We start from the raw sequence: 12,209 nt of genomic DNA, 5'->3' as shown, positions 1-12,209 counted from the left end.
TTTAAAGTATTACCAGAACACGTCATAGACAGACAACAAAGATACTTAGTGGATAATTTATGGATTTCGCATAATGGAAAAGACGCTAAACATTTTGTAGCTACTATAAATTCTCTCTGTCAGTATTTTACAGATCGAAATTTAGACAAAAAATTTAAATTTTATGTTGTAGTTCACGGTAAAACTAATGGTATTTTTCAAACTTGGATAGAAGTTGTAGACTCTATTAAAGACATAATAAAACCTCTTTTTAAAGGATTTAATGATTTCACTGAAGCACTAGACTATGCTAGAGGAGTATTGGGTCCAAACTACTATATTTCTCCAGCTCTCAGACAAAACCCAGACAAAATCCCTCAGTACAAAGTACAAAAAGACACAGACAAGATAATTTTTTGTGATCACTGCTCTACTATGACTGACGTGGTCAAACGATTAAACCAGCAGAAAGAGACATTGGTTCAAGAAAAAATGAAACTCTTGGATCAAGTGAAGACATTAGAACAAAGACTACAAGCTGTTAAGTTCGAATTGATACAATCTCAGAGTTCTCCATCTTAGAGAAAAATGGATGAGATGGGTGTGCATTCCCCAATGAATGCAGTCAGACCCACTGTATCGGGTAAGGATACAGCTAGTTCGGTTCAAACGGTAGCTGGTAAAGACTTATCAAATCCGTTGATGGCTGTCACTTTGCCAAAAAAGTGAAGATGAGGGATGTTCAAGACGGAAATTACCAAAGACACTTACGTAAGGAGCAACTTCTACAAAGAAAAGCACACTTGCAAAAAAGAAAAATAATGAAAAAATAGAAAGTATAGTAAAAGAGACACTAGAATTTTTTTTCCAGACAAAGGAACAAGATAAACATATAGTTAAAAATCCTATCCTGGAATTATCTCCAAATCAAGGGATGTCACCAGTCCATAGTTCAGATTTCGAAGGAGATGATATTAATTTCCAAGACAGTGCATTTCAAGACTCTCAAGATCCAAATAATGTAGACTCAGGCATGAGTTTTGATTCTATTGCACTACATAATTTAGACACATATTTTATATATATATATATATATATATATATATATATATATATATATATATATATGTGTGTGTGTGTGTGTGTGTGTGTGTGTGTGTGTACAATCAGACAAACGCAGTGGAGGAAATAGTTATGATGAGACAAAAGGCTGAAAGATTCGTTGAAAAAAGCAACAGCTAGCAGACATTTGCAGAAAAAGAAGGCTTTATTAAAAGCAACTTTAATAAAGCAGCCACAGTAAATGGACAGATAAGCTAAAAGACGAGTAAATAAAGTTTCTTTTGAAAAAGTTCACATGACGATGGGCCCAAAAAGCACCTGGCTGAACTCAAGAGATTCTTTAGCATTTGAATTCTGAAGTTGAAGTCCGCCAGACACTTATAATAGCAGCATTTGTGAAGAAGCAAAGGCATCATCAACAAGAGCACCTCTCTCTAGAAAACTTCCATATTACCCTTCTCTTTCATCAAATGCTCCAATCCCTTGCCCAGTCAAAAACCTGTGTAATATAAACTCCTATTGTAAATTAGTATTAAGTTTTTCATAACTACCCCTTAGTGTGAAGTAGTCGTTTTTGGGGTTCCCCGAAAGGGAAACCTCTCTCCTTCTTCAAACCATGTAAGTTTATTTATTATGTTTTCTGTACTAATCTCCCTATTATGTAAATTATTTTGTGATTATTATGTTTAAGTAATTACTTCCTTATCATCATGAATCTGTTATTTTTAGTATATGGTTATTCTCTTAACTTCTTAATAACCTTGATGGATTAACCTGTAAATTCTTAGGTTTTAAAGAGGTCGTTTTAATGTCCAAATAATAAAGGACGATGTTGGCTGTGGTTACCGGGGTGTGGTTAAAGAAGATTGTTATTAAGAACAAAGGTTAAGAGAAAGAGATGAACAATATAACAAGATTCGTGACTGGACAAAGTCCAGATTAAGATAAAAAAAAAAGTATTGTTCAAAAGTACTGTTCACTTTTTACTGTTCATTAAAAACTGTTCAAAGTACTGTTCACTTTTTACTGTTCAAAATAAAATAAAATAATAATAATAATAATAATAATTTGGGAGATAGACAAAAAATTAATTATAACTACATGATAAGAAGAAAAATAGGAGTGAAGAAGTACCGAGTAGGATTGTTAAAAAATTTATTTGAAAACAATATTAATTTCCTGCTTTGTCCGTTGAACTTTTCTTATTGAAAAATTTACTACCCCTTTATATTGAAAAATTTACTACCCCATATATATATATATATATATATATATATATATATATAGATAGATAGATAGATAGATAGATAGATAGATAGATAACAACATTTGAAGTTTAAATATTATCGACTGTTATAGGCAAAAGGTTATCTAAATAACAAATTTTCATTTTTTAATGGTAATAAAAACTAAACAAAAGAATACTAAATTTAAAATCTCAAAAGATATGCTATTTCAATAATTAAAATTAAAGAAAGATAATAAATTATTAATAAATTCATAACTAAACGTACAAAATTAAACTCTAAAGCACATTTTAGATCTATTTGAAAATTAAAACTCTTTTAAGGTTGATGAAAGAAATCTATTTGTAGCTTGTTTCGTAGATTCCACCATTTTAGTGGGATATAATCTTGAATTGACGAAAAATCGTGTTCAAACTTTTAGCAAAAGAATATACGACATCTCTTCCTTAAATGCAATCTAAGAGCTTAATATTCGAATTTTCTATCTCAATTCAAGTAGCAATAGGTATTCTTAGTAGAAACAGGGTCTGTTAATTCGCTAATAATAAAGGTGAGTAAAAAAAATTATTTGAAAATGAGAAACAATAAACAGGGAAAACTGTGTGCGACTACTATGGTCAATTAGTTGAATTAGCTACTATTTTGGATTATGATATCCATCTAACTAATTAGGCCATGTTAATGATCGCATTGTCTTTTGACTTTCCTTACACCATCAAAATCACCAAAAGTTACTTTTTGCAATTAAAAGCCAAAAATAATTGATTTTTTTCCACATAAATCATAAATGAACAGTTTATATTTTTGGAATTTAGTCCTCTCTTTTCATTTCATTCTGACTAAGATACAGGACGAGTAATAATTTTTCTGGCGGGTCCAATGACAGTCTTGCATCAAGTTCCTTTTAGAAGAAAAATGACATGTTGTGCTCCTTACAATTTTAATTGAATAAATTAATTTTACAAAGATTTTCAGGTATTTTATTTTTTTAAAATTTATGTTATTTTTATCAAGTGAAAAGGATATAACGTTCGTACTGGACTACCAAAACCAAATTTCCTATGTCTTTCAGTAGTGATCATAAAATTCATTTTTTCCATGTCTTTCTTTTAAACAAAGTAAACTTATTACTCTCTTTATCAATTGTTTGAAATCGCTAGCACAATTTTGAATTGTAACTTAAGTTTTATTTCAGGCCATATATCTATTTTAATATATCTATTAAAATAGATATATGATGAATATGAGTGTCTTTTAAGCTCCTAAACTTCAGATTCAAAAAGTGGTACAATTAATAAACTTGAGAGATGAGTAAAGTTAAGGTCCATTCGAAAACATATAGTGCAAAAAAGCTACACAAAAAATTTATAAAAGCAAGGGCAAAATATACCTTAAGTGCAAGACAAACCCAATTTTTTAAAAGTGCATGTGCTATGCATTTGACAGTTTCAAAAATATTATACACAATTATATCACTTATATAAGATAATTACAAGTATTAATTTTATAGTAAGTACTAATTTATTACATGTTAACATAGTAATTAAATCATTATCATTCTGATAATGTAAATAATTCTCATATTGTTAGCTGTATATACTAGCTTTAAACCTTTTCTTTTAAAGAAAAAGAAAGAACTTTGTGAATTGGGCTAAAATGTCGACAACCATTCAGCCCATGCCATGAGGTCATTCGCACAAATGACCCTATTTTGGTGTGGTCTTTAATTTTGTCCCTCAAATTTGTGGTCATTAATTTTAATCCTTCAATATTATTAGCGCGGTATAATTTAAATTTCGCTCGGCATATTTACGTTTAACGGCGGCATATGTATTATAACATCCACATAAATTGTATGCCGGAGGAGGCAAAACTTTCAACATCAACATAATCTGAAAAATACTACTACAAAACTTATGCCGCATAACTTAATTCCTATAGAATATATGTTAAGCGAGGTAAAACTTCAGTTTCCGAAGACAAAAATGTTATATAAAAATATACAGAGCGAAACAGGTCTAGATATTGTCATTAAATAAGTAGCAAGGATTGAACTTAAAAACCCCGTATAGAAGAGACAAAAATTAAAGATCAATGCGTTTGGAGGACAATCCGTGCAAAAACTTGATCTAAATAACCTCAACTCCAATTTCTCCTTAAATTATAAAAATGAAAAACTCTCAGTATGCGACCATTTTGTGTGAATTTCCAAGTCATTCGTGTTCAGAGAGAGGTTCTTTTGTTTGGGGATGAGTTATGTTGTCTTGGATGGGTCATAAGGACCCATTTGGTTATGAGAATTTTTCATTTTTTTCGGAAAATTATTTTACTTTATTTGAAAATTAATGTTTGACCATGAAAATTTCAAGAAATTTGAAAAACACCAAAAATATTATTTTCACTTTTCTCTCTTTCAATACATTCAAACAATCAAATATTCTTTGCAAAAGCTATAACCAAACACAACTCCAACTTCAAAATTCCAAATAAAGTGCAAATATTTGATTTTCATGGTCAAACAAGATATGATGGGTCACGTTAGTATTTAACGATTTCATCTCCAAGTGCACCATTTTTGAAAACTATAAGGACTATTAGTGCTCTAATATATAAGTTTAAAGGACGATTTTGAGTCTTTTGCCGAACTTAAGGGACTAATTTGGACCTTCTCTCAAACTTGGTTGCATTCAAAAGTGATTTTTTTTTGAGTGTGGTAAGTCCTAGGGTAGAACAAGAGGAAGAAATCTGAGAGAGTAGTTGTTCCACCTTACTTGGGTCATAGGTAATTTTCTATGGTAACCTCACAACTTCTATTTTTATTAATATATGCTGCAACGTTCAAATTGTTTGATGCTGTCTACAACTTTCTTCAATATGAAGTGCAGTTAACTTGTCTATATGGTTATGTTCAAGAAGAGCTACATATATATTGCTTGTACATTTTATTGAATTACTTGGTCAAGTTAGCATTAGTACTTCTGCTTCAAACAACTTGTTTTGTTTGGTTTGGTTTGGTTACTGTTGTCTTGACCAGTTTTTTTAATTTTATTTTTGGTTTAAGTTTGTTTATATTTTTCTCCTATATAGAAGCCACAAACTTGAACATCTTGGGATCAATACACAATACCAACACCATATGTAATGCCTATCTCAAATTGAAGAACAATAGCACAAACAAACCTCATGCCTTACCTTAGTTATGCAGGTAAAGATGTTTGTAGAGAGTAGGAAAAATTGAAACACCACTGAATTAAGTGCTACTGTGAAGTTCAAATAAATGCACGCCATATTTTTGTGTAAAGGAGACATCCTCATTTGGAGATGTAAGGATAGAGAAAGAGGATTCAGGACTCTTTATTAGGCTTTTCCAGGCGTCAAGAAGCAAGTTCGATAAAATTATTCTATGTTACTCCTCGATGTAACTACTATGTGTCTTGTGGATATATATATATTTACAAGATCAGATAGTCTTCTACATTTTAATCATGTTGAGGTATATTTTTTATCCTGAGTATTACGAGATTGTCTTTCCAGTTAATTGTCTGAAGTGTATTTTTCGATTATTCTATGATGGTTGATGGATGCTTCAATATGACACATAACCGCAGAATATGTAACCTTCTAGAGCTTTGTCTAAACCAGTTTCAAAAGCATAAGCCAAATGCACTAAATTACAACTGCGGTCATTTATAGATGCTTCAGTTCTAACTGCTCAAAGCATCTTCACAGGAGAAAAAGACAGTTTGTAGCAATTGGGCCCGGGCTTACACCAACTAGTGTATGTAAAAGCTACATGAAATTCCAAGATGCAATTTTTCACATCTTCAAAGTAACTAGAAAGTTTAAGGGGTTATGATTTTAAAAAAAATATTTAAGTTTGATTTTAGAAAGAAAAAATGACATTAATTCTGGTAAAGAGTACTTCTTTTGATAAACCTCTATTGTAAACTTCATAAAGTTGAATGGCTCTGATTTGCAACATTCTCCCCTTCTCCATGTACCTTTCCTCTTGTTTTCCTTCTTTACTAGGTTGTCTTTTGCATTTCTCTTTGTTCTTTTTGTTATTATTTTCTTTTGGTAGTGTAGTGATGTTGTTGGGAGAAGATATGGTGGGAAATAGGACTAATTTTGGAGTTAATGCAATGGAGAAAGAATAATAGTAGTTACATAGAAGGGATGAGTAAGTGGTTTTATTGGATAAGGTTTAGTTTTCTTGCATGTGACTAATGTTTTTGTAATATTTGCAGTTATATAGGACTTCTATGTTATTGACTTGATGATAAAAGAACAAAAATTAGTACTCCCTCCATTTCAATATGTTTGTCTGGTTTTGGCTTGCACGGAGTTTAAGAAAGTAAAGAAGACTTTTGAATTTTGTGGTCTTAAACATGCCATGTGGAAAGTTGGAATTAAGGGGTTGCCAAAAAAGGAAAGAGGCATTCTTTTTGAAACATACTATAAAGGAAAGTAAGACAAACAAACTGAAACAGAGAGAGTACTTAATTAAATTGGCTATAATTATCAACTGTTTCATTTTCGGTTTCTACCCTCATTGACTGAACCTTTCCTGCAGGTTCATTTGCATGCTGCTACTTCCCGTTTAAGTTTTTAGTAGATGAAATTCTTGAGTGGAGAACCTTTTTGAATGGTACCAGAAATTCTTGGTTCACTATTGCATCATTGCTCTAAGACCAAGGCATTCCATTATGGCCTTTCTCTACATGCAGCTGCAATCAAGTCAGGCTTACAAGGTGATGTTTTCATATCCAATCACATCCTCAACATGTATGCCAAGTGTGGAAATATTAACTTTGCCAGTCAGGTTTTTAACGAGATGTCCAAAAGAAATCTTGTTACGTGGTCAGCCATGATATCTGGTTATGATCAAGACGGTAAGCACCTCATGGCAATCAACCTCTACTCCCAAATGCCACTAGAGCCCAATGAATTTGTTCTTGCTAGTGCTCTTAGTTCATGTGCTAATCTCTTGGCCCTGAAACTTGGTAAACAAATACATGCTCAGTCTATCAAATTAGGCTGTTCATCCATTTCGTTTGTGTCCAACTCGCTGATCTCAATGTACATGAAAAATGGTCGATGTAGTGATGCTTTATCAGTTTTCACAAGATCACCTAATCCAACTGATGTCTCTTACAACACAATCATAATGGGTTTGGTAGAAAGTAATCAAAGAGAGAAAGCATTTGAAGTCTACAAAAGTATGTGCCAACAAGGATTGGTGCCGGACCGCTTCACCTTTGTGGGTTTATTAGGAACTGATGATTTGGGAAAAGGAATGCAATTGCATAGTCAAACGATCAAGCTCAATCTTGACGGGACTGCCTTTATAGGAAATATAATAATGACAATGTACTCGAATTTAAACTTGTTAGATGAAGCTGACAAAGTTTTCAGAACAATCAAAGAGAAAGATGTCATTTCATGGAATACTTTCATTGCTGCTTGTTCTCGTTGTGATGATCATTCGAAGGCTTTGGTTATTTTCAAAGAGATGGTAGAATATTTTGATGGAAGGCCTGATGAGTTTACCTATGCTAGTCTGCTTTCTGCTTCTGCTGGCATGGGTTCTATGCAATTTGGGCGGCAAATACATGCTCATCTTATTAGAACAAACTCAAATGTAGATATTGGTGTTGGCAATGCCCTTGTGAACATGTATGCTAAATGTGGCTGTATTCGGTATGCATATACAGCTTTTAGGCTAATGACTTGTCATAATCTTGTCTCGTGGAATAGCGTCATTGCTGGATTTGCTAACCATGGCCATGGAAAAGAAGTTATAAAATTGTTCGAGGAGATGAAGAGTGTTGGTTTAAAGCCTGATTCTGTCACATTTCTCGAACTTCTAATCGCTTGCAATCATGCAGGGCTTGTAAATGAGGGCCTAGATTACTTCAATACCATGAATGAGATTTATGGAGTTACTCCTGATATTGAACATTTCTCTTGCCTCATTGATTTGCTAGGACGAGCTGGGAGACTGAAAGATGCTGAAGAATACATGCAAAGGTACCCCTTTGGGAATGATTCAGTTATTTTAGGTTGCTTACTTTCAGCTTGTCGGCTGCATGGTGATGTTGTAATTGGGGAAAGAATGGCTAAAAAACTCCTACAGCTTCAGCCAGTTTCTACTTCACCTTATGTTTTGTTATCAAACTTATATGCTTCAGACGAGAAGTGGGATAGTGTAGCAGAGGCAAGAAAAATGTTAAAGAGTTGTGGTTTAAAGAAGGAGGCTGGTCATAGTCTCATTGAAGTGAAGGGAGTTGTTGAAAAGTTCACAATTGGCAATTTCTCTAACTCAAGAATTGAGGAAATCGTGAATGTGCTTGGAACTTTAGGCTGTGGATGGGATGAAGAAATTATTCTCCTTGATTCAGCATAAGAAAGGCAGTTATTTTCCTCATACCACTGATTCAGCATTAAGCTCGGCATGTACGAAGGGTTTCTGAACTGACATATGGACTTATCTTTTTGATCTGCTTCTTTCAAACTGCTTTTGGTCTTTCCAAATTTGATCCTTGGAGATGGAATGTTGCAGTGGCTTCCTTCATGATGTGATTGGAAGGCATGGTGGTTGTGTGGTAGATTAATTTGAAATTGCTTTGCTTATGTAACAGAAGAGTTTATAGTTGCCTACATGTTTATATATTTAGTCTGACAGGTCGAGTTTTGTGACTGCAATCACTCTATGCTTTAGTAACAGCTGATTTTGTTGCCCTCATTCTTTAAGGATAGATTTGGCATTTTGATCCCCACTGACTGAAATTTGCCTCTTAAAGGTGCATAAGAGAGTATTAAATTACCTTCGTAGCTGATTTTGTTACTCTAATTCTTTAAGTATAGGTTTTACAGTTTGATCCTACTGATAGAAATTTGCCTCTAAAATTGCGTAGAAAACTCTTCAGTTCTTGACCTCTCTGTTTCAGGTATGAATCTGTTATAACGAATAAGATATCTTGTTAAAACTAGTTTTCTCTATGGAGCTGGAGTTGTCCTTTACCTGGTTTGTGTACTTGAGTCTCTACGATCTTATGCATATTGAGAATTCCTTTGACAAGTGAATTAAATGGCATTTTCCTTTTTATTATCTTCCTCAAAAAAAGGGCATTTTCCTTTTGGGATTTATTCTTTTCCGTTTTGAGCTACAATTAAACTCTTAAGCATTTGCTACTTTCCCAGGTCGTGTAGGAATAGTATGTCTTAAATCACTTTTGAAAGCTTAAATATTCATGTAATGTAACGGGATAAGTGGTTCTTTGAATGTAATTGTCCTGGTACAATGTTTGTATCTATTTATCTACAAGCAGCTATACTTTCTTATTTCATGTACGCACTTCTATTCTCTTCAGCAACAGCGATTCTCATGCTTTTGGCATCAGATGTCTTCTTCCATCATTTAAAAGCTGATATTTTTCTCATTTAAAAAAATAATCTGTTTTGGTGCCATTTAACCTAAAGCAAAGTACACTTTTCTGTTGTCTATTGATAGGATGAGTTTCTGTTGATTAAGATATATGTTTATGCTCTATGGCGCTGCTACTTTGTGGGTGTTACCATTACCTGATATCCTTACCTTTGTTCTATCAAAATGTGTATGTCTTTTATTATATATATAAACAAAAGTATCAACCCCCTCACTTGGTTTTGCTTTCTGTTCAGATACATATGCCAACACTTGTGGAAGTACATCATCCATATGCATCAGCAGATCATTAAAGATGAACTCTCTATATCTGTTCAAAAAGAATCTGTAGCAATAAACAGCTGGGCCAAAGGGAGTTGCAGCAAAGCGGTGAATTTTTGGAGAAATATTCTTGAAACGCAATTTGAGTTGTTGGATAATGAAATCTAATTGTACGAAGCTCAAGTGTGAATTGCATGTAGTCTGGAAGTGTTACGCTGGTCATCCTTTTTGTTTAAGACATCCTCCTTTTTCAATTTCTTGAGGTGTTCCACCAAAACTTTGAAGGCCTCGGATTGGTAGTTCGTTTACTGTGAGGTGAAGAGCTGTCTATTTCGAGCTGAATAATCCGTAATGCAATCAGGAGAAGCTGCAATGAGTTCTGTAATTACTCGAACTCTTCCCTTAATGACTGCATAATGGAGAGGAGCCCTTTGTTCTCTTCCTTTGATCCCGCAAAGATTATGGTCTAAATTTAGCTGCTCCTTTACAATATCCACATTCCCATTAGCTGATGCAATATGAAGTGGGCTTAGACCATCTTGGTTCAGTTCTGCAGCAAATTTTCTTCTAAGTTTAATCATCTCTCTTGCAAAATGAACTTGTCCAACAATACAAGCAATATGAAGAGGATTTTCTCCACCTGCTAATGCAACAGTGTCCAGTAAAAGGGGGTAATCTTTCAAAAGCTCGTGCAATTATCTGTATTACCTGTTCTTGCAGCTTCAAATAACCTTTGATCCATTCTTTTGAACCATCGAATAAGAAAAATACTTTGTTGTTCCTTTAATAAGAGAGAAAATGGGAAAGTGCAGAAAGTTTTAGCTTTCTTTTGAGCTTATATATATCAAGATTTCTTGATAATTAACATTTGTCTAACTAGTTCAATGAACCTGTCAGCTCGCTTTTGATTTATAAGTTCAATATGTCAAGCAACTTATGTGGACATTATATGGTATTCACCACGAACAGGTGATGGAGTCTCATCAAGCAAGTAAATTGGACACTTCTGGAACTGCGAATGCTTTTATCTCTTGCTTTCAGAAACTAGGCATTTCTTTTGATTTGGATGAGAATTTTGGAAGTGATAGTTGCTTCAGGGGGACAGCGGAACACTCTTGCAACTTAAGAGATTTGGTGGGTAGACCGACTTTATTGTACGGGGCGGAGTGTCGGCCAGTCAAGAATTTTCATGTTCAGAAGGTGAAAGTCGTGGAAATGCAAATGCTGCGATGGATGTGTGGGCACACTAGGAGGGATAGAATTAGGAATGAAGATATTCGGGACAAGGTGGGAGTGGCATCGGTGGAGGACAAGATGCGGGAAGCGAGGCTGAGATGGTTTGGGCATGTGAAGAGGAGAGGCACAGAGGCTCCAATGCGGAGGTGTGAGAGGTTGGCTATGGACGGTTTCAAGAGAGGTAAAGGGAGGCCAAAGAAGTATTGGGGAGAGGTGATTAGACCGGAGATGGCACAGTTTCAGCTTACCGAGGACATGACCTTAGATAGGCGGTCGTGGAGGACTCAGATTAGGATAGAAGGCTAGTTTGCTTATCCTTTCACCATAGTAGTTGTAGTTTTGCTCATTCGTTTATTGCCATTTGATTTCTGCTTATATTTGTTGGGCCTTTGTACTTTGATTATCTTATTTATCTATGGTAGTTAATGCTCCTTTCTACCATGACTTTCTCGCTTTTGTTATTCCTCGTTTTCACATTGTTTTTGATATGCTTGGCCCTATCTGACCTTTTGTCTTGTTTTCCTCTCTTGAGCCGAGGGTCTTTCGGAAACAGCCGCCCTACCTTTCAAGGTGGGGGTTAGGTCTGCGTACACTCTACCCTCCCCAGACCCCACATGGTGGGATTCCACTGGGCTTGTTGTTGCTGTATCTGATAAAGAAGTTTAATTCAAAGTCAACAAAATGTAAACAATTGCTCTGCTAAAATCATCTGCAAATCTGTTGAATAGATTAGTTTAATTCAGTTCACTGTGACTTTAACTTTTATGAAGAGCTTTTTCTTTTTCATTGAGAATGGTTTATCATGAACTGATAAAGCCACATTCTACAATTTTGCCTTCTCCTGAACTTGGAATTCTCTTTGGCACTTGTTTTAAGTCCAGAATGCCATTAGATATTAGTGACTGTCCTGTGATACGTCGACACTTTGCCAACAACACTACTGGTGTGTTATTGTCATCAGGCCAGTAAGTGTCCTG

At 34.3% G+C, this 12,209-nt stretch overlaps 2 protein-coding genes across 6 annotated transcripts; one reads left to right on the top strand and one right to left on the bottom strand.

Annotated features, from left to right (window-relative positions):
* The first annotated feature begins 4,502 nt into the window (after nt 1–4,502).
* Nucleotides 4,503–11,686, top strand: LOC132603245 (pentatricopeptide repeat-containing protein At4g33170-like). Of its 5 annotated transcripts, none has more exons than XR_009568030.1 (3): nt 4,503–5,070; nt 6,862–8,744; nt 9,972–11,686. XR_009568030.1 is itself a non-coding variant. In XM_060316205.1 (2 exons), the coding sequence occupies exon 2, from the start codon at nt 6,934–6,936 to the stop codon at nt 8,692–8,694; it is 1,761 nt and encodes a 586-aa protein (XP_060172188.1). In that variant the 5' UTR covers nt 4,503–5,083; nt 6,862–6,933; the 3' UTR covers nt 8,695–11,686. The 5 variants fall into 5 exon arrangements, 2 of the variants coding, with proteins under 2 accessions (XP_060172188.1, XP_060172189.1); XR_009568029.1 differs by having other exon boundaries at nt 4,504–5,070; nt 6,862–8,893; XR_009568028.1 differs by having other exon boundaries at nt 4,504–5,070; nt 6,862–10,667; nt 10,966–11,686.
* Nucleotides 10,302–10,738, bottom strand: LOC132601345 (ankyrin repeat-containing protein BDA1-like). The gene is made up of 2 exons (XM_060314442.1): nt 10,705–10,738; nt 10,302–10,636 (listed from the first exon to the last, which is right to left on the bottom strand). The coding sequence occupies exons 1-2, from the start codon at nt 10,736–10,738 to the stop codon at nt 10,302–10,304; spliced, it is 369 nt and encodes a 122-aa protein (XP_060170425.1).
* Nucleotides 11,687–12,209: the final 523 nt, after the last annotated feature.

The sequence above is a fragment of the Lycium barbarum genome, chromosome 7 (genome assembly GCF_019175385.1).
Source record: "Lycium barbarum isolate Lr01 chromosome 7, ASM1917538v2, whole genome shotgun sequence".
In the NCBI taxonomy this organism is placed as follows: Eukaryota; Viridiplantae; Streptophyta; class Magnoliopsida; order Solanales; family Solanaceae; genus Lycium; species Lycium barbarum.
Note: the sequence above shows the minus strand (reverse complement) of the source record. Positions and strands in the feature narration are given on the sequence as shown.